Here is a 14,982-nt window from a genome sequence, read left to right on the forward strand (position 1 = left end):
TTGGTTGCCGCCTTATCACTGTGAATTGAATCCAATAGAGTTGGTTTGGGCTCAAGTTAAAGGATTCATCGCAAGGAATAATAAAACCTTCAAGCTGTGTGAAGTAAAGAAATACCTATACAGTGCTCTTGAAATAGTCGACCAAAAAGCTTGGGGAAAATGTACCCACAAAACAATCAGAATCGAAGCAGAGATGTGGGATCTGGATGATCGCATAGACTCATTATCAGAAAAAATTATTCCAGTTGTCATCAATTCTAATGAAACTGATTCATCCAGTGAAGAATCACTCAACGAATTCCTGTAGACTTTTTAAAGATTAAAATTATCGCAATGTCTTATTCGAAGTAAGTATTCCCATTAAATCTATGAAATTGTTTCTGAGTCAGTTATAAAATCCAATAAGGAATATGAATCTTCATTTCCAAACCAACAAGAATATATAAAGTTTATCACTCAGTGCAGCCACTACTACTTCCTGAAAATGTCAAAGTCGAAGCCGAAACGTCGAACAACGCAAAATTTTGAACACGGTTCAACTCGAAATCAGAATTTCAAATTTCCAACCGCGGAAATCTATTCTATTTGTATACTTATCTGGTGATGTTTCGAATACTTTATCCATCTTCATTATCATACTGACGATTAATTTGATATTATCAGTGTCAATGATAATAACAGTATCAAATTTATTTACAACAAAAGACGAATCATAACTACAAATTATAATGTTCTGATTTAAATAGGTTGGATAAAGAAAATGGATAGAGTCTTTGAAACGTCACCAGATGATACATATTTCTTTTGATATGCAATTTTTTTTAAATTGATAACAAATTTGATTTTTTTTCCAAAAAGATAATTTATCAAATGCAGTAACTTTTTACCCTTTCTACATTTGTATTTATTTGTAAATTTGTTATTCTGATTATTTTATAGATCTGTAGAAGGTAACAATTCTAAATAATAAAAAACTATTTCAAATATAAATTGTCCTTCCCAAAAATGAAATATAAAAAAAATTGTTTTCACCATATATTTTTAATTATCTTCTCATCATACAGAATATATCAAATATATTAATACCCCCAGTCCGACGCCTATTAATATTATCTTAAACGTAATATCAGAAAAAACATCGAGCACTTCATTTGGCGGTATTTTCGCATTCTTTGTCGGTGTTTTTGCGTTCTTTGTCGCATATCCCTATTTTAGGGATATGCGACGTCTCCAAGGGATACATATAGAGGGTAAACATATCTCAATGATTTTCTGGGTGAATTGCAGTGATATTAGCTTGAGACGACTATCTTGCTTTCTTTGATGTAGCGACATGTTTGCATTCTTAAAATTCTTTTACTCTCAGACAATACTGAACGAACTATAGTAGGAGAAGGATTAGTAGGATTACCAATGTATTTCATCCTAATCCTTTGTTTTTTGCTGATGCTATTCAATATTGTATAAGTGGGTACCTATTGATTGACTGACAATATTATATTAACGTACAGCCGAAGCTACTGAACCTATAATACTGAAATATGCAGGTAGGTTCTTTGTATAGCGTAAATAAGCATCAAGAAAGGGAATCAGGAATTTCCATCCCCAAAGGGGAAAAAGAGGAGATCAAACCTGAAGTTTTGGGTTGATGAAAAATATTATAACTATTTGTTTAAAATGGTCTGTCACGAAACTTAATATGACAAACCAAATTCTACTCGGGTCAAGCCCGGGCAACAACTAGTGAATTATAATTTCACTATTATACTTTAATTCTAAAATAGTAGGCACTGAATTCTCAGAAATAACAGAGACGTTTTTGCCTTGAGCTGTCTCTTGCAGTTGCACTCGGAAATTATACTAAATAGAGGAGAAAAAATATATAGAATCATTTCGCAGCCTAATTCCGATAATACAACAAATAATACTGAGAAACATAATATAACCCTTTTATTGAATCATCACTGAACTTTAGAATCCAAGTTTCAGTTCCAGCGAGAAATAAACAATAGATTACTGAAAATTGTCATATTTTTGAGAGTTACTGAAAATATGATATAATTTTCCTAGGGACAGCGGAAGTTTTCGAAATTTAAACCACCCTATATGATAATTATAATGAAAATTTTTTGCCAAAAAAATTAACTAACGAAATAATTTTATCACAGTTTTCGAAAACACGTTATTTGGTAACATCCCGACGCCGAAGGCGGAGGGATGTTACCTAAAATAACGTGCTTGAGGAAGTTGTGATAAAATTATGAGTTATTTATCAATGTTCGAGGGATATTCGGTGAGAAAATTTTTTGCAATTCGAACAAAATTATTTATTGAACACACAGTTATTAAAAGAACAATTCGTATAATGATATAACTCCATAAATATTTTCCAAGTGTATTTTTTACTATTGACAGTATTTTTTGGTGTATTTTCTTCAATGATTTTGTCAATTGCCGCATCATTTTGAACACCATGTCATGTGTGTCGAAATAACCAATGAAACCATCATTACACTGATAACTACCCATGGATAGTTTTCACGGGCAGTTATCACTTATGTCATGACATTGCTAAGCAACCAACACAATAAAGTTGTTTGACATTTCAGTAATTCAATTTATTTCGAAAATGTCACTTCCTCGCTTTGGTGTTCAAAATGATGCGGCAATTGACAAAATCATTGAAGAAAATACACCAAAAAATACTGTCAATAGTAAAAAATACACTTGGAAAATATTTATGGAGTTATATCATTATACGAATTGTTCTTTTAATAACTGTGTGTTCAATAAATAATTTTGTTCGAATTGCAAAAAATTTTCTCACCGAATATCCCTCGAACATTGATAAATAACTCATAACTTTATCACAACTTCCTCAAGCTTTCGAAAACTGTGATAAAATTATTTCGTTAGTTATCAATGTCCTTGGGATATTATAGCTGATAATTGTCTTCTTTATTTCCACATTCAAAAGAATACAATGAATATTAGAAATCAAGGTTCATATATGGAAATAAAGGGCGAAGTTCATTTTCTGTTGTGTAAACATGACGGAAAATATTCTTCCACTCAACCCCAACAAACCTGTGTAATGATACAAGAAAAAAAGGACATATTTTGCTAAAAACTAAAAAAAAAAATCATTCTAAAAATTTGAGATTCAAGAAGATGTTCTTTGTGAAATTGTCTGAATTTGTGAGCATTTTGTGTTCTTATAATATTCAAAACCGGATTGCACAGATTATAGATTTGGTAGCCAAATGACCGTCTTAAATATTCAGTTCCAAAGGGAGGTACAGTCAGTAGGCGTTCATTTCGAATATTCAGATTTTGTACATCTGAACGGTAAGTTATTTTCTTATGTGATCAACAGGAAACTTGTTTTCTAATTATTTTATAGTAGAGAACAACAGCATGATGTTTTCTTCTATTATCCATATTCAACCACCAGATTTCTTTCAATTTATGAGAAACTTTGTCGTCTTCAAATACTGTAGATTAATCTCAGACATGAGTTTTGCAGTTTCTGTATATTTTATTTTTCTTATAGAGTGCTGTTAAATCAAGGCCGCAGAGAGAGTCAGCATAATTTAAGGCTGATAAAATTAGCGTTTCACATAATGATTTTTTAACTTCAATGGGTAACAAATATCGATTATTATATATCATTTTCAGATTACAGTACGTCTGTTGTAATTGTTTATTTATATGATTTTCAAATCTCAAGTCAGGGTCCATAATTACTCGTAGGATTTTTGCTTCCTTAACCATTTTCAAATTCAAATTATTTACCGTAATATTGATAGAGTCCTCCACTTTTTTACGCTGAAGTCTACTTCCAAACAGCATAACTTTTGATTTTTCAGGATGAATAAGTAGGCAATGGTCTTTGGCAGCTTTTGCGAAGGCCCCAAGATCATTAATAATAAGATTGCATGCATCATCCACCATATGTGGCTGGAAACTATGGTAAAATTGGGTATCATCAGGGTATAAATGAAAATTGCAGGCTTTTTTTCCAGTCACCAGATGAGAGAAGCACATAGTAAACAGAAGAGGCCCCAGTATAGATCCCTGCGGGACACCTGACTTGAGTTTCGAATATTCAGAGCTCTCATCTTCGAGAACAACTTTTTGCTGCCTATATATTTGAGATAATTGCCTGTTATCACTCGTGAATTTTCTGAAAAACCTATATAATATAACATGTTTAGTAACAAATCGTGATTAATTGAACTGATATGTAGACCTGTAACCTCTGTTGTGGAATGAATCTGAAACAAGCGCCAAGTTGGCATCATCTGGAGATAAACCAGACTAGACTAGATCAAGTTTAGCTCATCTTTTCTGTTTTTCACCAGTTTTATTTGTAACTAACGTTACGCACATCCGCATTGTGAACTGTAAATTCAGGTACTCAGTCAAGTACCTGAAGGGTATATATTGGCGAATGTAATGAGTCATTGTTAGTTTATTGTGTAAGTTTGAGAATGTCCATATAGGACGAAACTGCTGTAAAGTTAATTACAAATGAAAGTGGTAAAAAACATAGAAATTTTCATTTCTCTTTTTATTATGATATCCTACCACGTAGTTACTGCGTCAAAATTGGCGTCATCTCCTGATGACGCCAATTTTGTTGGTGAAACAGGCGTCGAGAAGAAAGTTGCGGTTCTGATGTGTGGAAAAAATGCCTGTTTTGCTTGTTTCGTGATCAACGATATGCATGAGAGAAATCTAACACGGTCATCAAGGACTATTGTTGAGTTTTTCGCACTACTTATTGTAGGGAGGAGTTGTTCACCAATTCTGATATGGAGCCTGGTAGCACTCCTACCAAACAGCAATACCCAAGAATTATAAGCATTCTGGGAAAAAATATAGATGATGAAAAATAATGGTTCCACAGAAGAGCCTTGGGAACCCTTTTGGGAAGAGAGGCTCTCCCTGATGATATATTCAGTGACATAGATATTTCATCATTATAAATAACTGATGGATTTCGATCTTTCAAATAGCTCTCAACAAGCTGACAGGCTAAGTAAGGTAGGAGCCAAATAGGTTCAACATATCCAATAACAGACTATGATGTTTTAGATCAAATGCTTCGAAATAGTCGAGTAAAACTAGGACACTCAGTAAATTATTATCAGTTGGGTGTCATCTACAACTTTCAAGAAGGATGTGGTACAACTATAGCCACAGCGAATCCCAGACTGGCAATGTATGTAGATCTTTGTATTGTTCTAGAGCTAGAGTATTGTTCATAATAGTAATTATTTGAAAAAATAATCATTGCCAATAATTTTATTATCATCTATGAGCGATTATTCATTAACAAAACGATAAGTAGTTGAGTATATGGGTGATGCTTTCCTCAATTTCGAACATAATAAAAATATTGTCGACAAATACCTTGGATGATTGTATCGAATATTGAGTTCGAAGTTATATGTTTCAGAATTTGTCAAACATATTCGGGAATATAGAATAGAAATGATATAGATATTCGATAACGAACAAGTTAATTACAGTTATGAAGAAATCACGTGATAAATTCAAATATGATATGCTGTTAAAGTCCAAAGGTTATTAAATATTTTTCAGCCCGGCAAGTGAAAGTACTCTTGTGGTCATCATAGGCGTAGCTGTATGCATCAGGGCACCGCGATTTGAAGAAATTGGGGTAATTCACAGGCCAAGTGGAACTTCTGCAAGTTTCTGGTGTACCGAATGCACCCCGGCAACAATACTGGTCGGTGTTAAATGCTAAACATGCTGATTTGCAACCAACGACTCCATGTTCAGTGTTCAGTTTCAACTCATTTGGACACTCGTCATTGAGATAGCGGGGACATGCGGATTTTTTACAACTGTATTGACCACCATCTCCTTTTCCTCCAATCGGTTCGATCTGAAATGAATTTGAGATCAGTTGATTGAACTGAAAAAAATTATATTATCTTGTGAGGGGTTATCATGTAGCCATATATTCCTGGGGTAATTTCGTGAGTTCCACACTATTGCTCGTTTATTCATGCATCATGAATATAGTGCAAGATAGTGAATATAGTGCATCAGATGTATGATTGATGACATAGGTAAATCCAAATTGAATTTCTACTGATCTTTCAGCAAAATGGGGTACCTCCTCATTATGACAGGCTTGTTTGAGTATGTCCTGCTTGGTCACCCAATATGACACCCTTCAAATTTTTGTGGAAATTCGTAAAATCTAAAGTATGTGAGAAATTATTTTGTAAATAGATTTTATATTTGTTATTGAGTCGATGATGAACATTTTGAATATTTATTGGGTTTGATGGGTTGAAAAATGTTGGAAACAACTGTTTCATGAACAGTGTAATCCAATGTTCATCAAGCACGAGATGGTTGCTGGATTACTTGAAAAAGGATATATACATGGAAGATATCAATACTAGTATTTCTGGTATGAAAGGTTCTTTAATCAAAGCGTTCGCAGAAGTTATCAAAGAATTGTAGTCAGAAGATTCATCTGACAGAGTAATAAACACTGCCTACTTCAATATCAGATTCAAAGATTTGCCCCTCGATTCATTAGATCTGACTATCAAGACGCCCAGGAATTCCTTCGATATCTTTTAGAAGGTCTACATGAGGACCTCAATAGAATTACTGAGAAACCTGAACCGATCTTAACGGAGATTTACGAAAAATTAAGCAACAGCGGAAAAGCGCAAAAGTCCTAGCTGAGATATTTAAACACGAACGACTCTAAGATTTTAGACAATTTCGTTGGTCAATTAAAATTCACTATGAAGTGCATACACTGTGAATTCTCATCAGTAACCTTCGATCCTTTCTGGGGTTTGACTCTCCCCATACTACAAAGAACTGGCCAATTGAAATTGTCACCATGCTTGAATTTCTTAAAAAGAGAGGAAACTCTGAATGAAGATGAAGAACCATCGTGTTCGAGGTGCAAGGAAAGAAGAAAATGTACAAAGTCCCTATCAATCCATAAGTTTCTCCGTATTTTAGTAATTCATTTAAAAAGATCATCTCCAACGGAAAGATTCAGAGGCAAATTGAATGTTGCCATTAACTTTTCTTCAGAAGGATTTGATATGAGCAATTATGCAGCAGACAATGTGGCTTCTTGTCGTTATAATCTATATGCCCTTTCGAATCACAGTGGAACTACTTACAACGGACATTACACAGCATATTTCAGACACCCTTATAGTGGCACGTGGCATGAATACAACGTTTCACACGTGTTCCCAATTCCACCAAAATCACTTGTGAGTGAGAAGGCATATGTCCTATTTTATAAACAGGAAGGAACAAAGCAGGTTTTTATCTTGTTTTATCTAGTTTTATCATGAACTAATTGATTTGTATTTCATGATTCATATTTATTAGAATAATCTGAAGTGAGTTTTGAATAGAATTTTTGAAAGCAATATAAATCTCTCAAATACTTAGGAACGGCTGTACCGATTTCTGAAAATGAATCACTTTTGGATAGAAACCTCCTCTTTTCATTTGGAAAAACATTTGACGTTGCCCTCTTGGTGACGAGTAATTCCACACCATTGTTTTTTTATTGAAACGTACAAAAATTATGTCTATTCGAGTATGCTTTACCCGATCCATTCTAAAGTTACAAAGGAAAGAACTTTTTTCGTCCACACTGTAAAAATTATATGCTGTGCAAACCAACTATAATTCTTGAATAACGTTGAACAATTTGACCTGTTGATAAGTATCAGTAAGAATATTTAGACACATTTCTTCTGATATTCATACACCAAGGCATCTATTCAGTATTACTGGATAAATGCCATGTATCACTGGATAAATACCATGGTGAATGCCTCTTTTATATGAATAATTAATTTATCCAAGCCAGAATGGAATTAGTATGGCTGCAACGATTTTTTCTGTAACTTTTCTCAAACACCAGAACTGCAACATTATTCACGACATTCACTTTGACATAGTTGACATCATCAGAAGATAAACTAGACGAGATCAAGTTTTGCTCTTCTCCTGATGAAGATAATTTCGTAGATGAAACGAGCGTCGAGAAGAGGGAAAATCATCGACTTTATGTTGATGATAGACACTACGTTGCACTGACGAGTTGCAAAACAGCCCCAAACCGGTCTGCAAGTGTGTTCCAATAATTGAAAATCTATTGCGGCAGTTGTATCGCCAACAGCATATGCAGGAATAACTTCAGTGAAGAATCCTGCACTGACACCTGTCGGATATAATCCAACGTCCTTCCTGGTATTAGCCAGGGAGTAGTTGTTTTGTGATGGGTGTCAGTCCATTAACCTACAGTGTAGGGAGTTGAGACAGGCCTGAACGAATTGTTCCTTCAGATGATTTGTAGTGAAATAGCTGAATAAAGTAATTCAATTCAATATTTTTGATATAATACTTACTGTACTATACACTGTACTGTATAAGTTGTAATTATACTCACACTAGCAGGAATATTAAATCCATCCACCAAAGAGATATCGTAAAAATCTAGCCCTCCAGCTCCTTTCAGTGTTATTTCAACTAATGTAGCAGGAGGAGCACCTCCATTACCAGCGCATTGCACACGATTTCCACAGTCTCCAGTTAAACAGTGTTTGGTGTTGTAATCGCACCATGTTCTTGCCCAGATACGACCTGCCCAGTTTGATTCGGACCATACTGACCTCTAAAATTTAAGTTAAAATAAATTTCATGAACTTAAAATTATATCTTCAATTCTGTCCATTTCCGTTACAAAGTATTCATATTTGTTGTATAGAACTAAATTTTCAACGATTTATTTTCCAGAACTTTTTTAGAACTAGTAGTATTGGAAATGCGCACTTGAAAAAAATTTGTCACTTTCTTGTGTTCTCGTCTTGTTTGTTTCTTTCAGATACAATTGTTTTCACATGAGCTTTCAATTACATGAAAGAAAACAGTCCATTGGAAACGACTACTTGTATTACTCCAGTTATTTGAACAAAAACGTCATAGAATGTAATACATACAGCGGTTGATGGTAGGTTAGACGTTTCTGGAAAACGCAAAGCATGATTTTTCTGAAAATTTCAGCGTTGCGGCGTTGCCAATTCCATCAAAAAGTCCTAGCAACCTTATTTTTTCAAATGGAACACCCCATATATTAATACATTTTTGGAATCGCTCTAGTATTTTAATACTTTTTTGTTGATAATGTCCTACTTATACCTATCTCTATCTGTTTTCGATAAAAAAAATAAATTGTGCTCAATATGGTCCAAGACATAGCCTTAATTGAAATTAAGTACATCAGTACTCTCAATTCATGAAGAATTGTTATTTTGATGATAGTTTAGACAAACTCTAAATATTCAAATAACACCAAGAAATCGACTCCATATCATACAGGGAGTGCTAATATTACTATTATTTCCATTAGGCATAAAAGTAGTCAAAAGTTCATTTTTTCAAATGAAACTTCCTGTTTATCACTCGGTAAATTGAAAGGTGGTGAAAAATGCTTCAAGATGATATATCATGTCCCTATACCTAAATCGTCAAGTTTTCTCAATAAAGTCGCTTCTTCTAGAAACATTATTTTTTTTTAGAATTTGGATTTAGGTGGCAGCGAAATTATCAAGCTTATAGCAGTTCGGTTACTTTTATAAGTAATTTACAAAGAGTTATCGACGGTGTTTCGAATCATCTTCCAGAATGAATGCAAATATCGATTATTCAAACGAAGTTCTTATGAAATTATTTATTATACACATGAACACATTGTCACAACGTGTAAAAAATTCAACCAAATGTATCCTGAATTAACACCAATGAACGAGAGGAAGTTTGTAAGGTTACAAAATAATTTCCTTAACTATGGCTCAAAGTTTCCAGGGAACAACTGTACCGAAAATCAGTCATTTCTAGGTGAAATGTAAGATTTTGTGGGCTAAAACATGTGAAAGTACAGACAATAACAGAATAGGATGATTCAAAATAACAAAATTGTAAACAAAATATCTCATTTTCACAATAAATGCTGAAAATGTTGTCCATTACATTCTAAACACTTCAAAATGTTTTTTTGTACGCGACTTGTGGTTGCTTTTTCAATTTCCTGGGAATCCAGATCTTCAATACTCCGCACTATTCGCCGTCGCAATTCTTCTTTAGTAGGCACTGGAGTGCTGTATACCCTTTTTCCTAAAACACCCCATGAAAAAAGTCAGGTGGCGTGAGATCGGGTGATCTCGGTGGCCAATTCCACGGCCCTAACCGCCTAAACCAACGATCGTCGAAGAGTTCGTCAAGTTTCCTGGAAACTTCCTGGGTGATATGAGCTGGCACTCCGTCCAGTTGAAACCACGAATTCCTATATTCCTCTAAAGGCAAATTTTCAAGAAAATCGGTTACAGTCGTCCTTAATATTTGGAGATATCTCTCTGCATTCATTGTGTCTTCATAAATGAAAAAGCTAATTTTATTGTTCTTCAGAATACAGAAAACATTCAGGTCAAATTTTTTTGGAAACCCATTTCTTTTGTAACATGAGGATTATGATCAGCCCAAAAATGTTTATTCCTTCAATTGAAAATACCATCCCTCGTAAATTTTGATTCGTCGCTCCAAATTATGTTTGACAAAAATTCCCGATCTTCCTGTGTATGAATCAAAAGGGATTCACAAAAATGCATTCTACGTTCGAAGTCTTCTGCTTTTAGAGCTTAAACTTTGGTAAATTTATACGGATGCATTCCGTGAATTTTCAAAATTCGTTGTACTGAAGCATGTGATACACCTAAATCTTTTTCTGCACTGCGAATGGAAGCTTCTGGATATGCATAAAAATATGCCAAAACAGTATTGTCCTCATTTTAAGTAACAGGTTTTGGTAATGTTGAAGGCGCTTTTAACATGGAGCCATAGTTAACGAAATTATTTTGTAATCTTACAAACTTCCTCTAGCTCATTGGTGTTAACTCAGGATACATTTGGTTGAATTTTCTAGAAGTTCTGGCAATGATTTGATGACACTGTCCGTGTATAATAAATAATTTCATAAGAACTTCGTTTGAATAATCAATATTTGCATTCATTTTTGGCGATTTTTTGAAATAACCATTTATCAGTTACTTATAAAAGTCACCAAACTGTCATAAGCTTGATATTTCCACGGCTACCTAGAAATCAAATTCTCTAAAAATTATTTTTTGTACAACTGTTATTGAAAATTTCTTTGATAGAAACACTTCAATCAGAACACCTACCAAAAATCATTTAGAAAAGTTCACACATGCAGTTCGTGCTATTGGTAATAATAAATCCCTGTGAAGTTACTGACGATGATGAAGTAGTATTCAGTCCAACTGTAGAAAGTCCTTCATGACTAACCAATAAAATCCTCCTTAAAATAAATAACGTGAGTTGGCGTATGTAGTAACATATGCCTTGTAATCCAAAGATCGTGTGTTCAAATCCCATGGACTCTATAATTTTTTTTATTATCAGCAGTAGGTAACGTTATACAAAAAAATTTGTATGATACATTTGTTAAAAGTGATTTTATTTTGCTCGTGAGTTTGCTCCACTTGCTGACGCTCATTTTGCAATAATCCCCACTCACCAAATAAAATGCCACTTTCAATACTTGTAGGTAAAACGTGAATAACTATTTTTCCACAAAAACGGCTTCATTAAGAAAACTTGACGATTTAGGTATAGGGACATGTATATCATCTTGAAGCATTTTTCACCATCTTTCAATTTATCGAGTAATATACAGGGGGTTCCATTTGAAAAAATGAACTTTCGACTACTTTTATGCACAATGGAAATAATAGTAATTTTAGCACGCCCTGTATGATATGGAGTCGATTTCTTGGTGTTATTTGAATATTTTGAATTGTCCAAACTATCATCAAAATATCAACTTTTCATGAATTGAGAGTAATGATGTACTTAATTTCAATTAAGGCTATGTTTCGGACCATATTTAGCACAATTTATTATTTTTCTCGAAAATAGATAGAGATAGGTATAGGACATTATTGACAAAAAAGTATTAAAATACCAGAGCCATTCGAAAAATGTATTATTATAAGGGGTGTTCCATTTAAAAAAATAAAGTTGCTAGGACTTTTTGATGGAAGTGGCAACGCCGCAATGCTGAAATTTTCTGAAAAATCATGCTTTGCGTTTTCCAAAAACGTCTAACCTACTATCGGCCGTGAGTCACGCTGTATATAAAAGAGAATCTACATAAAAAAGCACTCAAAAGTTTCTAGCAAGTCTGCTAGAAACTTTTGAGTGACAATCTTGGTGTTGACTGTTTCAAAACATGAAATCTCTTATAAAATAAATGAATTACCGTATTTCTGCTGACTCCTTGAAAATTTGATTGAAATTTCGTAATTCTAAGGAGAAACAAACTCACAAATTGGTTAAGATTGTAAAGTGCCTGGATAAGCGTCCTGGAACCTTTTGAGGATTACACTCATTTGCAAGAAGTTTTTGAACATATTCAACTATTCAGGAAAATTTGAGCATTTGTTGTGATGTAGCCAAGAAGTTGGTCACAAATAATGTATTTTTATTAATTTCTTACTGTTGCATCCTGTTCAAGAATAAATCCTCCGTTTTCCAGAGCGGGTTTACCATTATTTCCTTGGAAACCAACCTGGATTGGACCGCGTTCTTTATTCGTGATCTGAAATTCTACAGCTAGAACTGCTGTCAACATCGAATAAGTTGTTAGCATTGACTTGAACATTTTGATTTTATTGTTTTCAGTAGCGAGCTCGTAAACTTATATGACTGTTATGTGGTGTGTTTTCGAAATTATTCACAAGGTATTTTCTTATCTCATGTAGGAAGTTATCCAGTTCTAGATAATATTCAGATATTTTGAAAATTCATTACGCATTTGTGTAAAATAATTTCATTGTCATGATTTTCAGAAGTTAGGAAGTATATCCTTATCTCTTGTAGGAACATATTCAGTTCTAGATAATATTCATATATGTCGAAACTGAATAGGTATTTTTTGATAACAAAGTCATAATTCCAAATTAAATGTAATTTTTGACAAATGTAAATTTTTCCAAGGGCATGCATTTTTTCTTGGAAACTATTTTAAATAATTGTTTTTCTTGAAACTGATTCGGTGAGGTTTCATTAAAACTGTTGAATATTCAAATTGCAAGCAAAATTTCTTTGTCTAAAAAAGGGCAATGTAAATATTATATTTTCACCTGAAATAATTATACTCGGTATAGGTATCCTAATAGCACGTGAATGTTCAAAATTATTGGGTCTTAACATTTTGCAGGTCAAGAGATTTTTTGTTTTTTATACAAAAAATAAAATTCATGGGTAAATTTCTACTGTTGATATAAAAAGATAAACTCTGGATAAATGCTTTACATACTAAACATTTTGGTGATTTTGTATAGCCCTCCTTTTTTAACTCATACGTGAATTTTATTGATGGAAATCTGTTATTTAAACAGGAAACAAAGTCCTCAATGGGAACAACTTTCATTTCTTGACGTTTTGGTAATGAGGACCCAGTGGGGAAGACTTGAATACGGAAGGAAACAAGCACATACAGGTATATTCCTGACAGTTCACATCACCGTGGACAACACAAACGTGCTGGGCCGAATTATCTAGTACATTGACTTTTAGAAAAGACGAAAATCAAGACAAATATATTTCAGTTCCATACCACGAATATACGAAGAATTTTGAAAAGATTTTCAAGAAACTAGGTATGAAGGTGGTATTTAAAACAAGCCCTGGACTACAGAAACTTCTAGAAAATCCAAAGAACAAAGTCGAGAATTCGGAAAAGTCTGGAATTTACGAAATTAAATGTAAGGACTGCTATGCAGAACATTATGGACAGACTGAAAGATCTATGAAAAAATATAATTGAAACTTTTACATACACACACACCTAAAATATGGAAGATCAGAAAAATCATCAGTCGCCCATCATATTTTGCAACAAAACCATTCCATAGACTTTAGTTCATTAAGATTAGTTAGACAAGTTAACAACAACAGGCATCTAGATGCCTATGAGAGTGTAGAAATAAGTAAACATAATAATATTATAAATAACAATGGTGGACCTATACCTGATATTATATACCATATAGCTGTTGAAATAATATTTTATTATCAGATTTATCTGACTGTTAGATAAGGCAATATTGTAAAATTAATTTAAGACTAGTAGATGAGGCAGCATGCAAAATTAATTTAAAACAATTAAGACGCAGGATATAAATAAGGACAATACTGTATCTAATTTAGTTTGATTTTCCTCTTGAAGATGATCACTTGGTGATCGAAATTAAACTCCAGTAATATTCATTGCTACACCAAAGGTTCCAAACAGTGCATCACAAGTAAATAACCCTTTCTTTCGAGGGAAATTGGTTTACACAGCCAGTAGTCGCTGAGAGCCAAATCTGGCGAATATGGTGGATGTGGTAGCAATTCGAGGTTCAATTCATGTAGTTTTGCCATTGTTTTCATTGATTCGTGACACGGTGCGTTGTCTTGATGAAACACATTTTTCTTCGCAATTTCGGTCTTCAAACACTCCAATAACGCTATATAAAATTCACTGTTGATGTTATTTCTTTTCCCAAGATAGTCGATCACACCGTGCACATCCCAAAATACCTTTTCAGCCGATTGTTGTACTTTGGACGAGGTTCACCAGTTGCTCTCCAATCAGATGACGATTATTTTGATTCCGGAGTGAAGTGATGGAAGTTTTCTGCAAAAAATAGAATTTGAAATTTTCGATAGGACCTGAAAATAGATAATATTGCCATAATTCAGTCTCCTTCCTACCTCTTGCCGCTCACGATACCTCCAAGTAAGAGCTCCAATTTTTTTGAAGAGCATTGTGTGATTTTTTGGAATCGATTTTCATTTTGTTGAAAACTTTCGTCGCAATCGATA

The 14,982-nt window shown here is 33.6% G+C and overlaps 2 protein-coding genes across 2 annotated transcripts in view; both read right to left on the reverse strand.

Annotated features, from left to right (window-relative positions):
• Window positions 1-14,982, reverse strand: part of LOC111510462 (prostaglandin reductase 1) — a 503,388-nt gene that overhangs the window by 264,677 nt on the left and 223,729 nt on the right. The gene's annotated exons all lie outside the window — the stretch shown is intronic.
• On the reverse strand, window positions 5,296-12,815 carry LOC111506218 (uncharacterized). The gene is made up of 3 exons (XM_074171982.1): window positions 12,608-12,815; window positions 8,483-8,707; window positions 5,296-5,917 (listed from the first exon to the last, which is right to left on the reverse strand). Exons 1-3 carry the CDS (start codon window positions 12,770-12,772, stop codon window positions 5,579-5,581), a joined length of 729 nt encoding a protein of 242 aa, XP_074028083.1. The 5' UTR covers window positions 12,773-12,815; the 3' UTR covers window positions 5,296-5,578.

This window comes from Leptinotarsa decemlineata, unplaced genomic scaffold, assembly GCF_025532065.1.
Source record: "Leptinotarsa decemlineata unplaced genomic scaffold, Ldec_3_MD MMD2_tig00000035_RagTag_RagTag, whole genome shotgun sequence".
Classification (NCBI taxonomy): Eukaryota; Metazoa; Arthropoda; class Insecta; order Coleoptera; family Chrysomelidae; genus Leptinotarsa; species Leptinotarsa decemlineata.

Bases quoted from the DNA above. Each gene is read 5' to 3' on its own strand.
- LOC111506218 (XM_074171982.1), bottom strand. From the start codon at position 12,772: ATGTTCAAGTCAATGCTAACAACTTATTCGATGTTGACAGCAGTTCTA. The intron at 8,708-12,607 runs GTAAGAAATTAA...CTTAAATTTTAG, and splicing joins TTCTTGAACAGGATGCAACA to AGGTCAGTATGGTCCGAATC. The intron at 5,918-8,482 runs GTGAGTATAATT...AATTCATTTCAG, and splicing joins GATTTAATATTCCTGCTAGT to ATCGAACCGATTGGAGGAAA.